Here is a 25,263-nt window from a genome sequence, read left to right on the forward strand (position 1 = left end):
CTAGATGCACTCACAGCGGATGAAAGGGTCTTTGACTGACCATTGATGTTTTTCTTGATGAGGCGATTGCTTCACTCTCAACAATGAACCATGAAGAAATCCCGCTCTATTGCTCTCCGGGGGGTGGGGTTTGGGGAAAGAGGACAATTATAGAGCGTTTCAACTTCTGGGATGGGAAATGATTTGCGTGTCTTTCTTCTAAGGTGTCAATAGCACTGTTTCCCTCCGGTGCCCTGCCATAATGCTCGTGAACGGGGGTGTACATTGAGTGACTGTTCTCTTCGTTCACCAGTTCGTGCCGGGCTAGAGAAATTGCAAAGATAGGAGAGTTGTCTCCCAAGATTGTCGGACAATTTCCGAAGAGCTTTATTGAACCATACATGCAATTTGCAATTGGCACACATGTGTCGAAGCCGATGTGGAGGTATCTCCTGAATCTGTGTTCGCTTCCAAGGAGAAAATATAGCTGTCACTGTTTGCTTTGTTGCCGGGCATGTATTGCCAGCTATGCCGCCGGACTGACACAATGGCTCTCGAAATCACCGTCGCGCTGGGGCATTCCGATGGTCAAGATTTCCATGCTAGCTTGGCTGGTTGGTAGGGGACTGTAGCAACATGACAGTAATTGTGTTCCCATGTCTTCATCAAGGAGCTTTTCTCTCAGTTGGTTACCATGAGTACCGCCCCGGTAGAGAACATTGGATCAAAGAAATGCTCAATATGCCCGGCTTCGCATACATTGATAACTTTGTCATCATTCTCTTCATTGCTATTGCGTCAGGGCATTTATGGGCCAGTCAGAAATTGTGAGCAACCAAACCACGTATTGCATATTGACCAGTGTCTTCACTCTTTTGGATATCACCCGGATCCGAGGCCTGTGTTTTCGCCTTCACGAGGACCACAAGTAAGTGCGAGGCAATCAAGACTTAGACAAGTCTGAGTGGTAGACGACGTTGTTATATTCTATGAGGGATTTCTTAAGGAGTCTGTGGACTGCGAAGAGATAATGGCACATTGGCCCCGTTCCTGGCTCTACAGACTGGGACGGATAAGGCACAAAGGAAGGACAGAATAGGGGCACAAGGCTGAGACTGAACCTTGAGCCCCTATTGGTGTCAAGAGGGACAGGGCCCTTCTGCCCCGTTGACGTCTGCGGAGGAACTTTGGGTCTTCCGCTGAAAGTCCTCGGCGGGGTGACAAGGCCATTCCTCGCCAAATCACCAAAAGATCGCGCACCTCTCCGTCTGACCGCATTTGGCCGTTTCTCCTCGACTATCTCACATCTGTCGCCAGTTACCACCGTTACAGAGTAATTTCTTCAGGATGGCCGACTCTCTCTCTGAGCAAGTCCCGCCGGAGGAACAACCCGAGTCGGAATCTGAGGCAGAGGTACAACCACAAGATGGCGCTGAAAATACACAAGATTCTCCAAGCGTCGCGGCTGCAAAATCCAAAAAGAAAAAGAAGAAACCAAAGAAATCCAAGCTGGTCTCTGCCATCACCGGCCACAAATCCCCCGAAGCTGCAGAATCCTCGAAACCCGCAGCCAAATTACCTGATGATTCCTTAAAGACTCTTCTCGATATGAATCCTTCCCTCAAGGGTGAACTGTCCGGCCTCCCTCCTGAAAAGGCACATGAAATGTTGAAAATGATGGATATGTCACAGTTACTCGGTGGGATGTCTTTGAATGGCAAGAATCAAAAAGATATGGCTTCACACAAGTTCTGGGGAACTCAACCGGTGGTTCGATTTGATGATAAACAAGATAGCGACAAACCAGATGGCCCTATCAAAGAGGTCATCCCGGAGCTGGTTCCTAAGACGGCCGCTCCTCTTCCTGAAGGCTACGAATGGGTTGAGCTCGATTTGACCAATGAGGATGAAATTAGAGAGGTTTACAAACTTCTCTCTTTACACTATGTGGAGGATGACCACGCCATGTTTCGGTTCAACTACTCTGCCGTTTTCCTGGACTGGGCTTTGAAGTCGCCGGGATGGAAAAAGAGCTGGCATATCGGTGTCCGGGCCAAAGGTCCAAATCGGCTTCTAGTTGCCAGCATCTTCGGCATTCCCATCAAACTCAGAATAAGAGAAAATATTCTGGACGTGGTGGAGATTAATTTCATGTGCGTCCACAAAAAGCTGAGATCCCGGAGGCTAGCGCCAGTGCTCATCAAAGAAGTCACGAGAAGATGTCATCTGGAGGGGATTTATCAGGCGATCTACACCGGTGGTGTTGTTCTCCCGACGCCTGTAGGCAGTTGTCGTTACTTTCATCGAAGTCTTGACTGGTTGAAGCTTTACGAGGTCGGCTTTTCTCCGCTCCCACCCAACAGTACACCGGCCAAGATGATTGCTCGAAATCAACTACCGCCAGAGACCAGCACACCAGGATGGCGATTGATGGAAGAGAAGGATATTGATCCAGTGCTGGACCTGCTCTCGCGATATCTGTCGCGATTTGACCTCGCGCAACAATTTTCCAGAGAAGAGATTGAGCATTGGTTCTACAACCGACAAAAGCCTGAAGACCAAGTCGTTTGGTCATTTGTCGTCGAACAAGATGGCAAGATCACCGATTTCGGAAGCTTCTATTGTTTGGAGAGCAGCGTTATCGGCGATGCGAGCAAGAAGCATGACAAGATCCGAGCAGCATATCTCTATTATTACGCGACCGAGCAAGCGTTCAATCCGAAGGAAAAGGGTCTGAAGGAAAGGCTTCTCCAAGTAGTCCAAGATCTGCTCATTGAAGCTAAGAAGGTGAGTCCAAATACGCTTAATCCACGAGATAATCCTGACGATTGGCAGGCCAAGTTCGACGTTTTCAACGCCCTGACTCTTCACGACAACCCAATGTTCCTGGAGCAGCTGAAGTTCGGTGCTGGCGATGGTCAATTGCATCACTACTTGTACAACTGGCGGACGAAACCGATAAATGGAGGTGTCAATGCGAAGAATATGCCTGACGAGTCGAAGCGGGGTGGTATTGGTATTGTGCTTCTGTGATGGAGAGTTGTAGTCACCAGCTCTGATGCCTGGAAAGATGGAGCCCGGATGTTGGACTGCTGGAATAGACTTGCACCATGCTGGATAGGAAGGATATTGGGCTGGTCCCTGTGGACGACTGATGGGCTCATGATGGCACAGACAAATGACTCTCAAGCGACTGAACGAGTGATGGTACTTCTACGGCACTCCATGACTCTCGTGACGAAATAAGCCATGATTTATTTTAGCACGGTCCCAGGTAAATGGGAATCAAAATGAGAACCAAATCCACTGGGCCAATTCAGATCTTTTGTACGGCTAAAGTCACTCCATCTCAGAATCTAGGGACTTTCTTTCGTGTCAAAGGGGAAGCGGGATATTTTCCATATATCTTGACCACTCTTCTGGTCTCGACTCGTCCAAATCCATCGATGTTAAAGCGCTGTCGCTTAGCATTGGCCCGTGCCCGTTTGTACAGGAGTTGTGATTTTGACTTCGAAGAGCAGACCGATCCTCCCCCTTTTTTCCGTACTCTTCTTTTCCATTGCGGACGTAGCTCTAGTCATTCTTCAGGAGCGTGATTCTCCATCGCTCGTGAGAGGTATGGCGTCCCGCTGATCGTGGTGAAACGTGCATATATGTGACGACGAGCTATCACCTGAGCCTTCCTTCGCTCGTCGACATTGCAAGAGCTTAATGAATGGGAGCTGGGCATTGCGTAGATCTAAACATCACGAGAGGAGGACGGCCGTTGCTATAAAGAATTTCGTCCCAAGCTCTATACCGTATCGATCGCATGTTCGAAGAAGCGTTTCGGGCCCTTTGTCGAGAGAAATTTCATTTTATTTATTTCCCTTGTCGCTGCTTATGCTTCGGGTTCTTGTCGCAGATGATATAGACTCGATTCTTGCGCCGAACAGCCTATATTGCGATCATGTTTTGTTAGCGGATAAAGACAACACTGTAGTTACGTACGAAGGCCGGAGAAGTATACCTTGCATCCTTCACAAAGCCTCTTTACCGATGAGCGGGTTTTCATGCCTCGGAGTTGCATTTGCACTTGAGTTTGCATTGTGAGTGTCGAGCGGAGTGTTGGTGATCGCGGCTTCACAGAACAGCTTGTGAGGATGTTGGATGAGGGCGTTGGTATGCGAATAAAGTTTGGTCTGGAAGTGCTGAGGAAGCGAGTCTGCCGGATCACAGAGCTCAGAAAGGTAACGCGCGTGGACAAGAGTGTTCGTGAGAACATGGTGATTGCTGGGTTGTTTTAATGAAATGGATGATTTCAGATTGAAAACTAGAGGGGGCACAAACCCCCAGGCCTCACTTCGTTCGAGATTGCCAAGCCTTTTCCATCACGTGACTGGATCGGTCGTACGACCCCATACCGATTCACGTTATTGGCCAATCCTTTGCGATCTGGAAAATCTATAATCCGACAACTACCAAATCCTTTGCTCTGATTGGCTGACCCCATCGGATCCAGTCCATGGCCCACCACGGATAGGTAGAATGCCGCCGTAATCCGGAGAATCTATAATCCGACAATTACCTAATCTTTGCTCTGATTGGCTGACCCCATCGGATCCAGTCCGTGGCACACTCACCTTTGTCTGCCACACCGCCCTGATCGGATCCAGTCCATGGATCATATATAGACGATGTTGATCACGGTGTCCCGTGCCGTACGATATCCTCCATCGGATCCAGTCCATGGACCATATGTAGACGATGTTGATCACTATGTGTTTTATGGGGCTAGCCCCCATACCCCCCGGCCTCACTGCGTTCGGAGGTCCTGCTGTCGGGCCCTTCTCTTTCTACCTTGTCACGACAGGCCGTACAGGTGGAAAATACCTTGCTCCCTGGGGTGGCCGAGGCATCTTTGAGAAAGAAAGAGAGAGAGTAGGCGCTTTTGAAAACAGACCGTATACCCATCGCGAGATCATGTGATTGTGCATTTTCTCGGCCAATCAGAGACGACTCAAGTCACGTGAGCAAATTTGATCCCTAGGTCGCGGGCGCTCCGCTTTAAATTTCCCGCCGAATTTGGCGGTCAGTGCCGCCGCTTTGGGAGGGTTTCTTCCCTCGATGCCAAGATTGCTTCCCTGGTCCCTTCCCATCTCAGAGTCGAGCGGGAACGGGTTGAGGGGGCCACTTACGAATCTTTCCGCTCGCCGTCTTGGGATATTCGGAGACAAAGAAGACATATTTCGGCACCAAATGATGGCTCATACGTTCCTTGACCCAATTCCTCACCTCTTCAACCGTGATATCCTTTTCACCTGGTGGCAAATGGTCCGCCAGCCGACGCTTCGCCGTATCTGCAACTTCTCACGCGTCACTCTCCCGCGTCTTCATCTAGTGCTGTGTCCCTTCCTCGCCGCCATTTCTCTCTTACTGATCTGCCTTTGCTATAGCGATGATCGGCCGCCGGCCTGTCGACCTGTTCAGGCGCTGTACCAGGCTAACAAATCTCTCACTTCATTTTCCTCAAGCTTGCCCTCCTCTACCCCGCCCCTACAGTCGAATTCCTCTCGTGGTAGCCCGCCCGAGTTCCACTTCGTCATCGAATCCTAGCTTATACGGGTGCTACTAGGAGTTTCACTAAGAGACTACTCCCATCGCGGTGAGTTTTGACCGGCTGCGCGCAAACGCGACTTTCGGCGCCGTAAGGCTGAAGCCTTTCGTTTGATGGACCAAGTGAGCTTAATCCTCACCTTCATCGAATTCTCTGCAAATCTTGCCAAAGGAATCTATGAAGTCTATGTATCAATAACTGGAACTACGCTAGAGAACAGTCATATTGGCACAGTGATTGACGATCTCCAAAACATTACTAAGACCAAGCATGCTAAAGCTCTCTGCTAGCTGGCTGAAAACGTTACCGACCTTTCGAAAGAACATCTGAGGATCCTGAAAAGGCTTCAGGTAACCGAAAAGAATTCAAAATGGCAGAAGCAGTGATCGAGAAATTTCTTTCTCGGACTTCTATTGCGTGTACATGTCTGGGAGTGCCTCAAAACCGGATCGGATGTTTGCCAGTCGTTTCACTTGCCGGGTGACCAGAGTATTCACTCAGAGCGAGAGGGCGAGCATCAACAGAACTATGGGTCCTAGCACCATCATTCGCCAGTATGGCTCGCCGGGAGAGAATTTGGACGTCGGTGCGGCGCTCGGGAATTCGGATGGCGTTGCAGATGCTTGGCTGATTGGAGTGACCGTCATAGTGGCGACTAAGGAGCTCGTGGCGGCTGATTCAGGGAGGACGAGGGTCGCGCTGTTTGTTAGGTCAGAGCCGTATATCGTTGTGGTACTATTGGCTGCAACGGGCATGATGATTGTTACTTGAGACCACCCAGATCCCGTGATGGTGGTTCCTGAATAGATTGTCGTTGGGATCGTGGCGGTCGTGGTATATGGAGATTCGGACAAGGGTGTTGACGATGGCGGAACCGATGTGGGAGATGTCGGGGTGGTCGCCACGGTGGTTGTGACGGACATCTGTGGCCCTGTGGACGACAGAGGAGTGGAGCTCTTTGGCGCGACAGTCGTCGAAAATGTTGACGATACGACGCTGTAAGTTGACCCTGCAGCGTTCATCGTCGGAGTCGTGACAGACGTGGTTACCGCCACTGTCGAGTACTGATCACAGTAATCGAGGAATTGCTGGAATTGTGGTGCGATTTGCACGAATGTGCCGCTGTCATCAGTCTTGTGATATGTGATGCACTCTTCACATTGCTCCAGGGAGACTTCGAATGCTGACCCCGGAACGCATAGGGCAGACGTTTTCCCATTGGCTTGGGCTTCCAGGAGACAGTTGTTACACCATGGATAACAGGCTCCGGGGATACTCGTTTGAGCTTGTCTGGCACCTACGGTAGGTGTGGGTTCAATGATCGTCGTGGATGTAAGAGTGAGGACTTCATCGACGACGAAGATTTGATATCTGGAGCCCGAAATCACCCGGGGCCATGTTGAAATAAGAGTCGACGGCGTTGAGGGTGAGGCCAGCGTCCCCGGCTGGTGTCGAATTTCCATAGATGCTGTCGTCCCATGTTGGAAGTGGGCTAGGTAAAGCTTCTATTGGGATACATTCATTCGGACTGCAGTAGAAGTTTCGATCCGGAAGGCCAACTTCAAAGTTGCAATTTTCTCGAGCGGGCTTGCAGAGCCAGCCGGGCGGACATCCCCATCTGTATAGAGTACAAGTCAGAACGGCCCAGTACTATTATGCGCGTCTTAAGAAGACATGGCGTGGAAACGATAGTAAGGCCCTTTGATGGAGCAAGGTGAATCGGGGAATTGGGTGTAAGAAGCGACATCTTGGTTAGACCCTTGACATTTTCTCAGTCCAGTTGGTTGGGGGAGTACTTACGTCCAGTCGGTAGGGAATGGTTGGACGGCAGTAAAGGTTAGGTTGACGATTCGAGATGGGCATAATGTTATGCTCGTCACTCTAGATGTAGTTGTGTATGGAAATATTTCCTTGGTCGCTGTGGCGGTGGTAGGACTAGGTGACACGGTAGTTGACGTCTCCGCCACTATCTCAGTCTACATACGTCAGCAACTCAAATCTACCGTGTGAGATGTATTGGACGAACCGAGGTGAGGATGTTCGTAGAGATTATTGTCCGATAAATAGTGATCGACTGAGTAGTTGTGTTGAGGAAGGAAGCGGTCGCCGTCGTCGTCATAGGCACATACTGAGTGACATTGAGAAAGACAGTAGGCAATGGTGGACAGCTGTAAACAAGAGTGTCGTTAACTGTGGAGTTATGGATGTAGTCTGGTGGCCGTCCCGGAGAAGGTGTGACAGTGACAGCCTCGCTTGAAGACTGGGCACATGTTGTCGAGATTGCGAACGAAAGCGCAGTGAGAAGGCTGATCGGTGGGTACATTTTTCCTGTTATTTTCCGTTTTTGTTCTCTCGAATTTCACTACAGCGCACTCCTAGTACGACTGGTCGTATACATGAAGGCTGAACGAATGAACCTGGTCCTTTGAACGAGAGGTGGATCCAAAAAGAAAATGAGGTCAAACGAAGAGAGTGAGAGCTTCTCGAACTGGCGAACTCACCGTCAGGATTTTAGATAGCGAAGGTGAGATCAAGTCCGGCCGGAAAAGAAGACTTGCCGTCATTGAAGAGACTTAGAGCGCCGAAGTAGCCAGATATCTATTCTTCGTGCTAGCCTGATCGTTGATACGCCACATGGCCATCGATTTTTTATTTTTCTCTGAGATCCTTCGCCCATTGTTGGTTGAATGAATATGCGGGTTTGTGACGTTCCTCTCTTTGGATCAAACTCTGCCGTTGCCAGATGCAGATAGTGACGCGCCAATCAATGATAATCAGCGAAGTGACCTGGCAAGCGTAGGGAGGGATGAAATAGAGGTAGAAGATAGAGTGGGAGAGCAGAGACATTGCTTCTAGAGCCGGCTTCCGCTAGTAGGTGGATTCTCTCCGCCAGCCTTGAGCCGACCTTCCCATCGTCTGGCTCGTCCCTATCTACTCCCCCCGGTCTGTTTCATTGCCAAAAACAGGTTTTGCGGCTGATGGAACATGCTCGCTGTACCGCCTTCACGCTTGTCTCGGCCTTGGCTGGTGCAAAGTTCGCTTAGACGCAAATCATGACAGTGACGCTGCTATTCAGAGGCTGAAAAATCCCGGAATCGACGTTGCTCGTTCCCTGTCTGAGTCTTGATGGTCCTTGATCAGCTTTGCTTGTTTCTCTTCCTCATGCCATGGCATTCACTTCTGTTGCCTGGTCTCACGGATGCAGCTCAGCTGGTGTTATCTTTGCTGCGTGCGCACATACCCTGGGTTCCATATCAGCTCATCGGTGTGAGCTCATGATGGCGTCGAGACCCTGAGCTTTAAGCATTGGGTATGTCCTACTTGCACCAATGATAACACCAGCTTCGTGGAGATGATAGTTCCTCAGGTGGCAAAATTCAACTTGGTGACAGTCGTAAGCATCGAGGTAGGTTTTCTCTGGAACACAAGTCAGTCGCTCCTATTGATGGTGGAAGGGGAAAAAAAGAAAAAAGGAAAAAAAAAGGAAGAAGGTAATGCCCGTAATTTCAGCCAGGACACAGTCTCTTGTTATTATCTTTGGAATTATTTCATGCTATTGCAATTGAAAACCTACGCAATAGACATGACCACCTTTCCGAAGTGGTTCGCCATGATATCGCATTTCCAAACAGCCCTAGTTGCAGCGCTGCTGCTTGGAACAGCGAATGCAGTGTCGGTTCAAGAAAACTACACGACATGTAATTGGGCACGATTGAGAGCCGGAGTCATACGAGATGCGCTGTATCTTGATGGAGGACAACTTTGGTGGCAGACTGCATTTGCTGATGGAACCACCCCCATTGTGAGCAGTGATGGAAATGTAGCTGGGGACATGCTTCGTTTGAATTTTTCAATACCATTCGATACTACCAAAACTAATGTGTCTGGTCTGTTCGAACGAATGTCGAAAGCGGGTGGCGCCGGCAACAACATTGCTCCCAATTATGTCGATGGGACTATGTTGGGTGCGCCAGACCTCGACCGTGTCTGGAATCAATGCTGACTTGTTTAGTGGTCTTCCTCGCCTCACAGATTCCGTCTCCGCTCAAGGCGCCGATGCAGTCCTAGGCTACGAAGCCTTTCAACATGGTCCAGACCAACAAAGCTGGAGCCCTGGTTTCTACCAAGGAAGTCTTCCAGATGGTGTCACAAGATACGTCGCAAACGGAGCTGGAGTTTCGGCGCCAAGTGAGAATCTAAGATTTTATTTCAGCGGGATGAGGTCTCCGGACTGGGGACCGACCTATTATGAAGATTCCTCAGCGAACCAAACTGCGAACACCCTGATAGAAGTTGATATGTCGACCATGAGAAGTGAAAAATGGACCAGTAATACCCTTCCAGACCACGTCCAACCACGAGCCAATGCAGAACTCGTCTGGATCCCGGTATCCGACAAAGGTGTATTAATCGCAGTAGGCGGTGTTACCTCACCTGAAGAGGTTTGGGCTTCAGGTCTCAACGATTCGCAAATTTCAGAAAGCGAGGCAGAGAGTCCGAGTTTCATGACATCCTTACCGGTCGACGACATTGCTTCTGGCACATGGTACATACAAAACACCACTGGCGACGGCCCTGGGCAATTGACAGAATTCTGTTCCGTGATGGCCACGGCCAAAGATTCATCCTCTTTCCACATCTACATTTACGGAGGCTACGATGGGCTCAATTCAGGTGACGTCCCATCTGATAATGTCTGGATTCTCTCCGTTCCTTCCTTCACATGGATCAAGGCATACAGTGGAAACGGTTCTCATGGTCGCTCAGGACATCGTTGCGTCACTCCATATCCCGATCAAATGATCGTTGTCGGTGGTATTTACCAGAATCAAGCTCTTTGTGTCGAAGGTGGAATCATCCAGATCTTCAACCTCAACAAGCTCGAGTGGCAGAATACCTACGATCCTGAAACTTGGTCGGAATATGAAGTCCCTGCCGTCGTCTCCAAAGCCATAGGGGGCAATGCTCAAGGAGGCTCCACCAAGACTGCCTCCTGGTCTGACAAGGCTCTCTCTGGAATCTTCGCTCAGAGGTACTCCAGACCAATAACCCATTACTACCCTTACCAAACAAACGGGTCGCCAACCGATTCTTCTGGAGGAGATGGCTCTGGGGGAGTCACCCGAGGCGCCATCATCGGCATTGGTATCGCCACTGCTCTCATCTTCATCCTGGCTTCGACCCTGATCTTCCTTCTCGTCCGCCGCCGCCGCATTATCCGCAGCGGCTCATCCGAGAAATCCTCTCATTCCAGCAACAGCCTGATCTCACGCTGGATGAACGGCGCCTCATGTGGTCCGGGTCCAAAATACCAATCGACCTCTTATCCGGAAGTCCAACAAGTCCCCTATTCCTCGATCGAGGAGGAGCCGACACCACCACTCCAACCGCAACGGCATGAAATGGCCAGCACTGAGCGTCCGAAGCCTCCGTACGAACTCGCCACGCCATACAACAATCTCGACCACCCCCGCCATTCGGGCATCGTCGACTATGCGTACAATGCTAACTATGGACATACACATTCGAACTCAAATTGGAATTCCAACTCGAATTCCCCAGGCGGATGTCAACCTTCGCTCCTGACTGCTGGCCTCGGCGGCACCGGGCGCGGCGCATCTGCCTCACCACTACATCGTGTCCGATTCCCACCACCTGCAGACGACATCTCCTACTCAAGCCACGACTCGACATCGACCGGGACTACCCGGATGCTCGCCTGGCCGTTCCCCGCGATTCAGAACTTGGGGCTCAACAACCACGCCCAGCAGCATCATCATTGGCTCGGCCATGGCCGAAGCAGCTCTGTGCAACCTATCATGGAAAAAGCTGAGGGTAAGGAGTCTAGAGACCAGGACGACGGCGGTGGGGAGAAATACTCGCACTATCACGCCAACGAGTCAGCGAGCGGCGGGATAGGAACGTTGCCATCCCCTGGATTTACGAGCGATGGTTATGGTTCAATGTCCCGCGATGAAGAGCAGAGACGGAGTCCATTTGAGACAGTCAGTCCTGTTAGTCCGAACGGTGGTTAGACGTTAAATCCATTCGTCAACAGGCTTCTGCTCCCGGAAAAGTAAAATGCGGCCGGCGGCGAGACGTGAGATTCTTTTTCTTGTACAGGTGCTTTGGACTCGGTTATACTTATTCCTCCTTTCTTCTCTTCCCGATGTGATATATGACGAACAGTGAACACGAATGCGCATCTTGCGTTCGTAAATATACTATCGCGATTTTATTTCCTCCCACCCGTGCTGACGAGGCCGTATCTCATCGAGTCTATCGAGATATATTTTTTGTACTCGGTTTCTATTTTCTCCATCAGTTGAATGATTCCTTGTCAAAGTTTGTCCCTTCCTATTCAGAATCGGCGCTTTCTAATACTTCTAGAAAGCCGCCTACCAGGTGTAAACTTCCTGTAACCAGAGCGGTGACTTCTTCGCCCTCGCCCTTCTTTGGTTTTTGACTCGCGAACTCTCGTACAAAGGATACGGCCTCTTCGATGGTTCGGACCACTTCAACTTGAGCCGGCGGATCGATTTTCCTCCATGTCTCGGCGAGAGTTTTCTGGACTTTCAGCGCCTCCACATCTGAGGTGTTGGCGTTTACAGAGACTAGATCGGGCCGGAAACCTGTTTCTTTGAACGTCGTATTGGTGCAGAAGATGGCATGCGTGAAGGGATGTGAACCATGAAGAGCCGTGGATAACGTGTTGAACAGCGCTGTCGCGAGGGAAGCAGCGTCGCGGGTCTGTTGGTTGAAAATTAAGAAACGAGGCTCAGGAGAAGATGTCTTGGTTGTGGCGAGCTGAGAAGCAAACCATTTTCCTGCCAGCTCGATGCTTTCGAGAGTGTGTCCACCATCGATGCACCATCGAAGTCCGGGTTCATGCCGCGTTTCACATCGTCCTGGCCATCGGACGGTTTCTAGTCCGCGTCGGATTTTCTGCTCCGATTCATCATTAGCAGCATAACCATGCTGCTCCAAGAATTGTTTTGCAATGGCGACGGCGAGACTAGCGTTGGTCTTTTGAAAATCTGCCTGGAGCCCGAGTTTCGTGTCGCCATTGGCAATAGCTGGGTCAATGTCCACGTATTCTAGCGCACTTCCTTTCTCCTGCGCGACTTGTGCCATCACATTTTTGGCATCTTCAGGTTGGCCACTAGGAGTGAGGCATTTGGTTCCACTCTTCATGATTCCGGATTTGTGCCATGCGATTTCACCGATTGTTGAACCGAGGATTGCGGCATGGTCAATTCCCAGACTCGTGATTCCCGTGACGGCGGGCGTCTCAATGATGTTGGTGCTATCATAAGCGCCACCAATGCCACATTCAATCACGGCAGTATCGACCTTTTCACTCATATATGTGTGAAAGGCCATCAGGGTCAGAAACCTGAAATAGACCGGTTTCGTACCGGGAGCCTTTGGGTCTTCTCCTGCCACGTTGGCAGCTTGCTCGAGACGATCCCACACTTCAAAAAAGTACCGGGCAAACTGTTTCTCGGAAAGGGGCCGTCCGTTTATCTGTATCCTTTCCCGAACAAAGCGTAGATGGGGAGATGTGTACAAGCCAACTTTTGATAGCGATGATGATCCCTTGTCGTCAATAAACTGCGTTAAGATCGAGGAAGTGAACGCTGCTGTAGACCCTTTCCCCTTCGTCCCCGCTATGTGTATGGCATTCAATGCATTCAGATCCGAGGGCTACCGAATTCCGAGTCAGTCGTGGGAGAGAATTCTCTCGTGGACGTCGACGGGCTCAATTGTCGCATACTTCATATCCAATCTTACGGCACCACCCGATCATTTCTGGGATAGCCTGGTCGTTCATCTTGCGGCCCGATTTTCGAATCGCATCAACGATGGCAAAATTGGACTGGAGTGTATTTAAAGATGCAATAGCATCCTCCATGGAGTCTGTCAGTCTCGAGATCCATGCATCAAATCGTGGTTGTCACACTCACGGCGTATGTTCGCTCCATGGTTGTTGCGCTTGTCGCAAAGCCCTGAATGTGAAGGCTCCTGTGAATTGAGGTCCTTGAGGTCCATCTCTGCATCATAAGCTAGGCATGACCATCGTCAAGGGCTAAACGATGAGAAATATTTTCGGCCTTTGCGAGCGTGGGACTTCTTGTTGGTACGGTGGATTCGTTGGCACTTGGGCGCAGTTCCTTTATCTGAATCCATCCCGTCCTCCATCTCGCCTCTCAATACTTCCCAGGACGTGGATAAAAAGTAGTAGATAAAGATGGGTCAATCCCAGTCATCAGAGCCACCGAGGGAGATCCCCATAGGTAAGTCAACGAATTAGTCAGTCCTGGCTGTGTGGTCTGATATCTGGGCCATCCAGAGCAACTGAGCCATGAGCTGGCCCTTCGCTTTGCATCCAAATGCTACACTCATCTAGAGATCGCTCATTACAAAGACAACTTCAAAACTCTAGCCGATCATCAAGAAGATGTCGAGTTTTGGAAGGAAGACACGCTGTGTGGCTTCCTCGCCCTCCCAGAGCCTCTCCAAGCAGGCCCTGTCCTGTACCAGATGTGTACATATCTGGGAGCCTTCCCATTTCCCAGCCACGCTCCATGTATACTGACCAGAGAAGCCATGTTGAAGGTGGTCACAATCATGACCGGTAGGTACAAGAAGGTATTGAAAAGGGGCGATCAGGATAAAGTCAAGCTCCTGTTCCGGAGTATGGCAGTGTTCGATCGGAGTGCTAGCATATCTTCACCTCAGGGGAAACTGAACATGGAAGACGTTGTCAATGAACAACCGTCAGGTGACACGTTGAAGGAGCGGGGAGTTGAAAAGAAGGGAATCAGCTCTCATGCTACAGGATTCGCCATTGACGAGCCTGCCAATGATGACGAAGAGGAAGATGATGATGATCTTGCCCTCGCCGCTCTTGATTCACTTGATGCCATCGAAGTCTTCAAGCAAGACCAGCGGGCAGATCGCAAGATCCACCATGCGATGATACCTGCAGAGAATCTAAAGAAGCTGATAATGCTGTTGTTGCTTATTGCTGGGATCGAGCCCGTGACTCCAGTGGTCAGTTACGGAGCCAATTTAGATGAAGAACGGCTTCAGGCTCTCAACGTGTCTGCTGATGCCATCATTGCGGCCTTTGACCCAGAGCCGCAGAGCAAAGGCATCAGATATTCTAGTTTCGTCAAGGCAATAGCAACGACCTTGCCCGATTTGTTCGAGCCTTTCAACTCCCTGTTCGAGCACTTTCTATTCAGCAAGAATATCAACCTCAACAAGCACCGCGATGCTCCAGAGATCGTCCCCGCCATCGAACCGCAAGAATCTCCGATATATCGATCACCCGATGACAAGAGTTACTCCATCTTCACCGACACCCTGCTGTCCCAACTGTCAATGTCTCTCAAAGTCTTCACCCCTTCAGGCTCTCTGTCAAACATCTACACTTCTGGCGCAAAATTCAATCAACTCTACTCGACATTCTCGCACGGCACCTCTCTCAGCTCCTTCTCCCGTCACGTCCTCTCCTGGCAATCGAGCACTCTGGTCCTCATCTCGGGCAATCTGCCAGACAGCGCCCACGAAACCATTATTCTGGGCGCCTACCTTCCCGAGCGTTGGCACGACCCGAGTTCAGGCACCAGACCAGCAACCTCACTCGACATTTCGGGTCCCAAAGCGTCTCTCTTCCAACTTCAACCCCGCCAGGCCATATTCCCTGCAAATCCGTCCAATCGCACGACATCGGTGCCGTACTTCTCCAGCAAGACTGGCATCGCTCTAGGCTGCGTGATTCCACGGCAATCGCGCACACACGCGGCACCGCCACTCCCGATCCTCGGCCCCGTCAGTCTGCTAGTCGACGGTGATATGTCGATCGCGGCATTCCAGCACGACGGGAACGCAGGAAGTGGGGCGTTTGCGACAGATTCAGGCCTCGAGACCGCACAGATCCGTCACCGGGAAACCACCCAGGCGAAAAAGGTCGAGTTCGAAATCGATACTCTAGAGGTTTGGGGCGTGAGTTTTCCCTCAGACGGGGGCGAGGATGAAATTACGAAGCAGAAAAAGCGGCTGGCGTGGGAAGAGGCGGAAGCTGCGAGAAGAAAAGGTGTGAATTTTGGCGGGGATAAAGATGGTGCGAGAGCCTTATTGGAGATGGCGGGTCTCGTGGGCGACAAGGCTGGGACTCGGAGTGGCGGGTCGGTGTAACCCAGAGATGAGAAAAGGCCCTAATAGCACGTGATTGCACTGAGGCGTGGGCAGACAAGGCAGGGAAATGATGTTTAAACACTGTCTAAGCATTAGAATGTGTCGATAAACAAGAGCCGGCGGCCGCCGGATTGCTCTCCAAAAAACCCTTCAGGATAGTATACCACAAAAAGGCGGTCTTGAACATGGACGAAAACAAAGATCATGTCTCCGTGTTTCTTCTCGATGCTTGTCTTGAGTGTGTCTGGTCCAGCGGTGGTCGGATCCCCCGGTCTCGAGTTCAACTTCCAGATATCTCTCCTGATCCAATTGTGATCGCCAAAACCATCCTTATCCAGCTTCCCGCCCCGACCACGGCCTTCCCTTTCCTTGCGCCTGCTAGCTGAAAACAGAAAATGAACACATGGAATGGATGGAGGAGTATCTGGCGCTCAACATTGGCAATTTCCTGCTCCTTGAGTGCCGGTTGATTCTGGTCGTAGGTCTACTCCTGGTCGGGGGTTCGATCTCAAACTGCGAGGTCCTGCTTGGTCGAGAGGGAGTTTTTTGGCAATAGCCGTGAATAGTTCACGAACGTTGGTCGAGGTTTTGGCTGAGGTCTCGAAGAAAAGTAAACCTGCCTCTTTGGCATAGGCTTCTGCGTCTGCGGTCTGAATCGCGCGTTTATCGGGGTGTTCGTTGACAACGTCCACCTTGTTACCGGCAAGGGCAATGACGATGTTCTCATTGGCTTGTCTTTGCAGCTCTTTCACCCACGATTTGGCTTTGTCTAGTGATGACTGGATGACAACATTAGCGATGATAATCTCAGCGATGACGACGACGAAGAAGAAGAAGCGAATGAAACGTACGGCCTGGGTGACATCGTAAACAACTACAGCACAATTGGCATTTCGGTAGTACATGGGTGCCAATGACTTGTATCTTTCTTGACCAGCAGTATCCCATATCTCAAACTTGACCGTCGTGTTCTCATCCAGTGATATCGTCTGTGTCAGGAAGGCAGCACCGATTGTGGACTCGCGATAGTCATCGAAGTGATCTTTGACGAACCGAAGGACTAACGAGCTCTGGGGAGATGTTAGGTATGTGGGATTGTCAGAGTTCGATGGAGACAGTACCTTTCCTACAGCAGATTCACCTGGATGGCCATTAGTTGATTGTCATCGTCAATCAGATAGTCCTCCACATACCGAGAAGCACAAGTTTGAATTGGGCAAACCTGCCGCCTGGGCCAGGTCGGCCTGCGGGAGCTCTGGCGGCCATGCCTTTGGGTAGTCCAAGACCGGAATGGCTATAAAGCTCGTACCCCAGAGAAAGGAAACGAGCTTGGAAACACTGGTACGTCGTTCAAGGGTCGTCCTGGGTTGTGAGATCGAGGATGTTAGATGGCAAATTTACAAGTAGTGTTAAGTGGTGTACCCTTGCGCCGCAGTCCGAAGCGTGATGTGAAAGCCAAGGATGACGACGCAGGGAGCCGGAGCAATCTCAACTATGGTTACGGTAAGACTTCAAAGCGTCGACGATTCCGTCGCCGCAGTCACTCTCTTCTTCGATTATTCACCTTCACTCTTTGTTGTCAGATCGTCTTTTTGGGCCCAAAGTATGATCCGGTAACAAGCCCAAAGACGCCCTTCACAGCGACGTCGGGATCCTATACGCCATGGCAAACCTTCTGCCTTTTCGAGACATCAATATCCACGCTTCGACAAGCCTCTATGCCTTCACTTCGCCCTCCACTCCCTCTGCGCCGACCCTCGTTGTGGAAAGACCTTCTGGGGATATTAGGCTGAATGATGGGTCTCTCCTGGGGCAAAAGCGTGTCTCGAGCATTGCCGGTATTTTGGGGATTATCAAGCTGAAACTGGACAAATATGTCATTGTCATTACCAAGGCTCAGCCGATGGGTCGACTACGAGGCCACATGGTTTACAAAGTCATGGCCACCGAGTTCCTCCCTCTGCGAGAACGACCGGTACATGACCCTGACGAGGATACCTATCTGTCATACCTCAAGGCCTTGCTCGCCTCGGGTCCGATGTATTTCTCGTACTCCCTGGACGTCACTTCCAACTTCCAGCGCCAGTCGCAATCGGATTTGTCACAGCCGCTGTGGAAAAGAGCCGACGACCGGTTCTTCTGGAACAGATTCATCCAGACCGACCTCATTGATTTCAGGACCGGAGGTGGAGCGGCGGGTGGGTTAAAGGGACAGCAGCAGCCAGGAGCAGATCCATACATTCTTCCTGTGATGTTTGGCATGTTGGAAATCCAGCCTGCCAAGGTGAAATCGACCAACTTCACGTTTGCCCTCATCACACGAAGATCTAGATATCGTGGCGGCACCAGGTACTTGTCGCGGGGGATTGACGACCAAGGCCATGTCGCCAACTTCAATGAAACCGAGCAAATCGCGTTGTTGAACGATGTTTCGGGGCGGCCAACTGGCTACGCTGGCGGACAAGGCATGCAGAATGGGAAGATTGGAGGTCGGCGCTCGGAGACCCAGGTCATGTCCTACGTCCAGACTCGCGGCAGTGTTCCTGTTTTCTGGGCCGAAATCAACGATCTCCACTACACACCCAAGTTGCAGATACGCGGCGTGGAGACTGCGGCTGATGCGGCACGGAAACACTTCGACGAACAGATCGAGATTTATGGGGAGAACTACTTGGTCAACCTGGTCAATCAGCGGGGCAGAGAAGAACGGGTGAAGAAGGCATATGAACAAATCATCCGAGTCTTGGTCAACTCCCCGGAAGAATCCGTCGAAGCCGATCGGCGTACGGACGAAAAGTTTCGAGACATTAGCGCAGAACATCCACACCAAAGAATGGACCGACTTCACTATGTTTACTTCGATTTCCACAATGAGACCAAGGGATTGAAATGGCACCGCGCCGAACTTTTGTTGGATGAGTTGATTGACGGTTTGAGGAGAGGACAATATTTCCGGGGTGTCGAGATGCCCGGTGATCCATCCGGAGCCTTCGAGGTCCGAACCAGGCAGAGCGCCGTCGTCCGTACAAATTGCATGGACTGCTTGGACCGGACAAACGTGGTCCAAAGCATGCTAGGCAGATGGGCTCTGACTCAACAATTCCAAGATATCGGTATTCTTCATGCGGGCGAGCGAGCAAGTGACGACACCGCCTTTGAGTTCCTATTTCGAAATATCTGGGCAGACAACGCCGATGTTGTCTCGAATGCGTACTCCGGGACCGGGGCATTGAAGACGGATTTCACCCGCACCGGCAATCGGACGAAAGTCGGAATGTTGCAAGATCTCAACAACTCTTGCACTCGTTATGTCCGCAACAACTTCCTGGACGGACCCCGACAAGATGGGTTTGACCTCTTTCTGGGCACGTATCTTCCGTCAACTTATGGTGTTGGGTCATCTTTGATGTTCACAGATCGCAGACCTCTGATCATTCAGGCCGTGCCGTATGTGCTGGCTGCTTCCCTCTTCATCGTTTTAATTTCGATTCTCACTCGACGACCCCCCGATTCAGCCATTTGGCCCCTTCGTCTCTTTGTCATCCTGTGTCTGGTTGTTGCGGGGTGGTCTTTCCAATTCATCTATACTCATGGTCCCCTATATGTCAATTGGCCAAAACTCAACACTCCAGCGTTTGCCATCGAAGGGTATACGGACGCCTTATCACGAGCCCACAAGGATAAGATTGTCGGGCCATTGATGGCATCAGCCAGCGGCAAGGACAGAAGAGCGCGGAACATCAGCACAGCAAATATGGGATTTATGGAAGAGGGCAAGAAGAGGATAGAATAATCATGAGAAGCGGCTTGTCATGGATTACGATCTGGTGGTTTGATTGATCGATAAAGTTAATGCACTTCCCGACGAGGAAGAACCCTTTCTGTATGATCTAAGCTGAGCACCCCCGAGAGCAAAAACGTCGATCAAGTCAGTAAGCAGAACGCTTTTCGACTCCACCTTGGCCGATCGAGAGGCATGGAGGAGTTCTTCCGAAGAGTTTTCCTACCTTTGGCGAAAGGTTGTGATCTTTCTTTTAGCCAAGGCGGTGGTGATATAAACTACGGCCAAAAGCCCAGGACTTGAAGGGAGACCTCTAGGTAGATCATTACTGCCGGACGGGATAACAGGATCTGGGGCCGGGGGAAAACAAACTCGACTAAGGTGAATGCCAAGCTTTTCATACGGCCCTCTGATTGGCTCCTGGACGAATATCAAATGGCGCTTGGCAGCACTCAATCAACATCCCCTTGTCGAACCCTGCCATTAAACTGGATATGAGGCATTTTTATTTTGCATCCCACGACCTCGCTTCATGTCTCCTCTCATGCATGACCAAGCGTAACCTCTTTATCTGCTCCTATCCTTGAGCAGAAACGCTATGCACAATAACAACTACGAGCTATGGTAGCTTCGGACAAGAGTGCTGCAATCTTCCTGTTTGGGTGCCAACACACACTAGAATTCTTCTTGATGGTCTCCGCGTTACAATCTCTTCGTCACATTTTATTATCATGCTGCTACCACTATCAAGCATTCTTAATCTTACCTTTTCGTAACCTCAAGTCTCTGAAGTATCCGACTCGAAGGCTTTGGTGGGGGTGAGTGGGAACAAAGAGCATGACAGCGAATAGGGCAACACGAGGGTGGCTGTGTCGCTCCTCCCTTGTATGCTTGAACGGCATGTGCGCATTTTACAAAATACACCACGTGCATGACCCTGCGACTGGCACAACAAGTATTTGATGCCCTCCCCAAGTTTTTGCTCTCCTCATTGCAAAATACCTTCCAAGCCCACTGCCAGTGCTTTTAGTCCGGTTTCTCTCCTTGTAAGGACATTTTCTCCATGGCGGATCCTCGCATTCAGTTCGGCGATGCAATCCAGCCTGTAGCCTCTCACGGCGGTGGGGTTTACACTTTAAGAAGCAGGGAAGCCACAGGGGTCGGTAGCATTCGTGGTACAAGTCAGACTCGGCGCGATAAAAAAGAAGATGTTGATACCGAGTCCAACAATGTGGAGGATCGCGACATCAAGACTAAACAGGTAAAACCCATCTGCTCGCCTGTAGGACGTCGACAGGATATCTGACGTGAAAAGGTCTTCTCTGGATGGAAGCTGCTTTGGCTAGGCTATCAATCTATTGGCGTGATCTATGGCGACATCGGCACGAGCCCGCTATACGTCTACTCGTCCACCTTTACGGAAGACCCCAGCTACGACGACCTTCTTGGAGCTCTATCCTTGATAATATGGGCTCTCACGATCATGGTCACCATCAAATATTGTCTCATCATCCTGCGAGCCGACGATGAAGGAGAAGGCGGAACGTTCGCACTCTTCTCGCTGTTGTCTCGATATGCCAATATTGTTCGACGTGATCCTCGTGAAGAACAAATGATCAGAATGGAACGCCATGTCACCGGCGAGCTGGGCAGATCTGCCCAAAAGACACGAAATCTGATGGAGCGCTCCCGTTTCATGCAATGGCTCTTGAAGATCGTCGGTGTCTTCGGTGTTGCATTGGTCATGTCCGATGGCGTGTTGACCCCAGCACAATCCGTTCTCGGTGCCATCCAGGGCATCGAGGTCGTATCACCAGATATCACGAACGCCACGATCATCGGAGTGTCCTGTGCCATCCTCGTGGTGCTTTTCTTGATTCAGCCATTCGGAATAACCAAACTCGCGAGCTCGTTTGCTCCTATCGTCATCGTCTGGCTCCTATTCAACGCAGTCTTCGGCATCTACAACCTTGCTCGACACGATGCTTCCGTATTAAAGGCATTCTCTCCATATTTTGCGGGAGCGTATCTCGTGAGGAACCAAACGGAGGGCTGGAAAAGCCTGGGAGGCATTCTTCTGGCCTTTACTGGCTGTGAAGCGCTCTTTGCCGATCTTGGAGCTTTTACACATCGCGCCGTTCAGCTCTCATGGCTCGGATTCGCTTTCCCATGCTTGCTCTTGGGTTATATTGGACAAGCCGCTTACATCTCTGATAATCGCACGGCCTGGACAAATCCATTCTACAACACGGTCCCCCCCGGGTGCTTCTGGCCGTCACTGGTCGTTGCTATCCTTGCCGCTATTGTGGCCAGTCAAGCTATGATTACAGCGGTATTCCAGTTGTTGTCCCAGATCATGAAGCTATCCTATTTCCCTCAGATCCGAATTGTGCACACGTCCAAGATCTTTTATGGCCAGCTTTATATTCCCATTGCCAACTGGCTGCTCATGATCGGAACTGTCGTGGTGACGGCTGTCTACAACAATACCACCAATCTGGGCCACGCATATGGAGTTTGCGTCATCCTGGTGACCTTTTTGAGCACTTGCATGGTTGCTCTGGTAGCCTTGATTGTGTGGCGCGTGCCGACCGTGATTGTCGCGTTTGTCTGGCTGATATTCGCCCTGTTCGACGGAGTGTTTCTCTCCGCTGCTTTGACCAAGGTTCCGGAAGGAGCCTGGTTCACGTTGGCACTTGCGGTAGTGTTATCCTGCATCTTTATTCTCTGGAGATTCGGAAAAGAACAACAGTGGAAAGCTGAGGCGTCCGATCGGTTCCCACCGTCGCATATGATCCGAGCTGCGGAAAGAACCAATGAATACAGCCGGAAGTTGAGGCTTTCTCCAGCCTTTGGTGGTCAAGAGATCACCCGCATCGACGGCATGGGTATCTTCTTTGACAAGGCTGGGGCGCCATCCACCACTCCCACTGTTTTCATACACTTCCTTCAAAAATTCCACGCGGCATCGGACATCATCATCTTTTTTCATCTCCGACCGCTCCAGATCCCTACTGTTCCACCTGAGGAGCGTTACACCGTAACGCGATGTTATATCGGAACCGAAGGCGATAGCAAATGTCCAATGCCAGGTACCTATCGCCTCACGATCCGCCACGGCTACAATGATGAAGTCATTTCCGAGAATCTGGGCCTTCTGCTCTACGAACAAACTCGCAACTATATGATTCGAGAAGGCGTCGACGTAAAGTCGACTGAGCCCGAACACGTGAACCATCTGAAGGAGACGGTGTTCGAGGAGAAAGCAATAGACTCCACGCGCCCATCGTTCGAACAGCCTGACCTCGCTGCGAAGCTGGCCGAACTCCAACGTGCATTTTCGAGTCAGGTGGTCTATGTGGTTGGGAAGGAGCAAATGCGTGTGAAGCCTGGAACCAACATTGTAAGGAGGATTCTATTAGAGCTATTCTTGTGGATTAGGGACAATACTCGGTCGAAAGTGCAAGCGTTGAATATTGCCGTGGACAAACTTGTGGAGGTTGGGTTTGTTAAGGAGGTGTGAGAGAGATATCATATGTGAAGGATTCTTATGAGAATGACTTCTGGTGGAGAGAATTGCCTTCCAGACCCTATAGAATGGGTCTGAATGTTTCCATCTTTGCAAGAACTGTGGTGAAGCCCATGGAGTTTATAATCGCCTCCCTTTGTGTGATGAGATCTCAGCCTTGTCAGTGTTCGGAGAGCAAGCTCATAAAATAGTCCTCGCCGATTGGCTGGGAGGATCTTGGCATCTGAGCACTCCTGATCGATACATCCAAGATTCGAATTGTACAGCTATCCATTGGTGGGCTGGAAGTCTCGTGGGCTATAACCATTGTTGCAGTCAGTCTTCGTGAATCGTGACAAGGTATCTTTTTTTCTCATGCGTTTTGCGCATCATGAACTCCATGGTGAATTAGTAACTACGATAAGCTGTTGCTGATACAAGGTGCGGGGACAAATGGCACGAGAAGTTTGACAACGGAGTTGAGCCGCAAACAACGAACAACGCTAGGTTAACCCCTTCCTTCCAGAGTCAGGGATTGGTGAGGTTGCACAACCCACGATCTGCCCTATACCATGGACTGGGCGACAAAGTCGTGGAAGAGGCTCGATCCCGCATCGATACCAGGACAATTCCCTCTCGCCAGACGTACTGTATGACATTTCTCCAGTCTCCAAGCTGCCTCCTCCAGCGTCAGGACGCTTGGCGCAGGGTTGCTACCAACTATGACAACAGCCCCGATGGGTGCTAGCGCGCATCTATCAGAACGATGTGGACGAAAAAGCCCGTGCAGATTCTGCGCATGTCTACGATATTTCAAGGGGCTGAGACAGTGGTATGCCGGCTAGGATCAACGACGCATTACACAGCATGGACATGACGTGTATGGCACTCAACAGACCCATCGAACGCCCTCGAGCAACGAAAAGCAAAGGGTTAACGCGACCCTGGACCGGTATCTCTCATGAATGCGATTCAAGCTCTGCTGCTGTGAATGATAAAGCTTGTTTTGGGGTTGATCCCTGGGGAGAGTGTGACAAAGCAGACATGTTAGCTGGCGATCCATTGATTGCAGGATTTTGAGGGCGCAAGACGAGAAAAGACATACATCCAGCTCAGCAGTTGTTCTATCGCTTTTCCTCGCCCCCAATCTCCCGAACGCCAGATTCGCCGTACTATTTCTCGGAGTGCTCGTATCTTCCAGTTCCGGCTTTTGATGGTATAGACAATGCTCATGTTCTCTCCCAGATATTTCCCTGACAACATGGTGCGATGATATTTGACGTCGGCGTTTGATGAACAGGAGAATGGCAAAGAGGATGAAAACGCACAGAAGGGCAACGCCAATGCCAATTCCAGCTTTGGCGCCAATGAACAGACCGTCTGCGTCTGTGTGGTCGGGAGACGAAGTGTCGAGGGAAACACTGGTTGAGCCTGACGCCAGTGTCGAAATGTGTTGACTCGATGGTCCGCTCGGAGCAGTCACAGACCCGGTAACAATCTCGGCAGCAGAGCTCGGTGTCCTCGTTGCAGATGTAGCTTCATTCGTCGTGGCAGAGTCGCTTTCAAGAGAAGATGCGGCGTCAACAAGTTCTGAAACCGCAGGACCATCAGAGCCTGTGATGGCAGTAAAGCCATCATCTTGCGGTGTGGCTGACATGGTTCAGTGGGTTTCTTTTTGGATGCTTCTGGGAGTCGAGAAGGAAAGAGCTAATATGTGAGTCGATAGGAGAAACGACGGAATAAGATAAAGGAAAAGCAAGAAGACCGGGCTCTTTGGCGGTCGCAAAACTGGCCGTCAACCAGTGCTACACAATCGAGCAGCGAGAAAAAGATCGGCACAAGCAGATGCTCGTCTAAGTATCAAGTCCACCTCTTCGTCGGCGGCATTTCGCAGCATACTCTGCTTGATTGGCGGACCGCCTGGTCGAAGGAGGCGGTGATCCGATTTCGACCACACTCTGAATTTGGGGCTAATAGTCTCATGGACATCGTGCAGGTATTCATCGGGTTGAAGACCAGATAGTAGACGAATGAGAGGTTTCGAGGAACCCGAGTGATGCTCTGGCATGATGGCAGTGCAACCTCGAGAAGAGATGCAGCTAAGTTGATACTTATACATGGGTGTTCCTGTTCCCCGCCTAATACAAAGATGCCCTTTCTAATCTCACACATGTCCAATATCAGGGAAAGTGC

The 25,263-nt window shown here is 50.7% G+C and overlaps 9 protein-coding genes across 9 annotated transcripts; 5 read left to right on the plus strand and 4 right to left on the minus strand.

Annotated features, from left to right (window-relative positions):
* Positions 1-1,326: 1,326 nt before the first annotated feature.
* Positions 1,327-3,012, plus strand: Z518_10616 (uncharacterized protein; the record flags this gene model as incomplete). The annotated part of the gene is made up of 2 exons (XM_013412158.1): positions 1,327-2,766; positions 2,815-3,012. 2 exons carry the CDS (start codon positions 1,327-1,329, stop codon positions 3,010-3,012), a joined length of 1,638 nt encoding a protein of 545 aa, XP_013267612.1.
* A 3,060-nt stretch (positions 3,013-6,072) lies between these two features.
* On the minus strand, positions 6,073-7,898 carry Z518_10617 (uncharacterized protein; the record flags this gene model as incomplete). Its single annotated transcript, XM_013412159.1, has 4 exons — positions 6,073-7,043; positions 7,105-7,193; positions 7,376-7,551; positions 7,602-7,898. The coding sequence occupies 4 exons, from the start codon at positions 7,896-7,898 to the stop codon at positions 6,073-6,075; spliced, it is 1,533 nt and encodes a 510-aa protein (XP_013267613.1).
* Positions 7,899-9,185: 1,287 nt separating this feature from the next.
* Positions 9,186-11,610, plus strand: Z518_10618 (uncharacterized protein; the record flags this gene model as incomplete). The annotated part of the gene is made up of 2 exons (XM_013412160.1): positions 9,186-9,535; positions 9,588-11,610. The coding sequence occupies 2 exons, from the start codon at positions 9,186-9,188 to the stop codon at positions 11,608-11,610; spliced, it is 2,373 nt and encodes a 790-aa protein (XP_013267614.1).
* Positions 11,611-11,932: 322 nt separating this feature from the next.
* On the minus strand, positions 11,933-13,490 carry Z518_10619 (uncharacterized protein; the record flags this gene model as incomplete). Its single annotated transcript, XM_013412161.1, has 2 exons — positions 11,933-13,282; positions 13,353-13,490. 2 exons carry the CDS (start codon positions 13,488-13,490, stop codon positions 11,933-11,935), a joined length of 1,488 nt encoding a protein of 495 aa, XP_013267615.1.
* A 336-nt stretch (positions 13,491-13,826) lies between these two features.
* Z518_10620 (uncharacterized protein) lies at positions 13,827-15,781 on the plus strand (the record flags this gene model as incomplete). The annotated part of the gene is made up of 2 exons (XM_013412162.1): positions 13,827-13,872; positions 13,929-15,781. 2 exons carry the CDS (start codon positions 13,827-13,829, stop codon positions 15,779-15,781), a joined length of 1,899 nt encoding a protein of 632 aa, XP_013267616.1.
* A 92-nt stretch (positions 15,782-15,873) lies between these two features.
* On the minus strand, positions 15,874-17,047 carry Z518_10621 (uncharacterized protein; the record flags this gene model as incomplete). The annotated part of the gene is made up of 4 exons (XM_013412163.1): positions 15,874-16,163; positions 16,218-16,851; positions 16,903-16,922; positions 16,975-17,047. 4 exons carry the CDS (start codon positions 17,045-17,047, stop codon positions 15,874-15,876), a joined length of 1,017 nt encoding a protein of 338 aa, XP_013267617.1.
* Positions 17,048-17,444: 397 nt separating this feature from the next.
* Z518_10622 (uncharacterized protein) lies at positions 17,445-19,574 on the plus strand (the record flags this gene model as incomplete). The annotated part of the gene is made up of 1 exon (XM_013412164.1): positions 17,445-19,574. One exon carries the CDS (start codon positions 17,445-17,447, stop codon positions 19,572-19,574), a length of 2,130 nt encoding a protein of 709 aa, XP_013267618.1.
* Positions 19,575-20,625: 1,051 nt separating this feature from the next.
* Positions 20,626-23,085, plus strand: Z518_10623 (potassium uptake protein; the record flags this gene model as incomplete). Its single annotated transcript, XM_013412165.1, has 2 exons — positions 20,626-20,823; positions 20,878-23,085. The coding sequence occupies 2 exons, from the start codon at positions 20,626-20,628 to the stop codon at positions 23,083-23,085; spliced, it is 2,406 nt and encodes an 801-aa protein (XP_013267619.1).
* A 944-nt stretch (positions 23,086-24,029) lies between these two features.
* Z518_10624 (uncharacterized protein) lies at positions 24,030-24,727 on the minus strand (the record flags this gene model as incomplete). The annotated part of the gene is made up of 2 exons (XM_013412166.1): positions 24,030-24,089; positions 24,176-24,727. 2 exons carry the CDS (start codon positions 24,725-24,727, stop codon positions 24,030-24,032), a joined length of 612 nt encoding a protein of 203 aa, XP_013267620.1.
* Positions 24,728-25,263: the final 536 nt, after the last annotated feature.

This window comes from Rhinocladiella mackenziei (genome assembly GCF_000835555.1).
Source record: "Rhinocladiella mackenziei CBS 650.93 unplaced genomic scaffold supercont1.9, whole genome shotgun sequence".
Classification (NCBI taxonomy): domain Eukaryota; kingdom Fungi; phylum Ascomycota; class Eurotiomycetes; order Chaetothyriales; family Herpotrichiellaceae; genus Rhinocladiella; species Rhinocladiella mackenziei.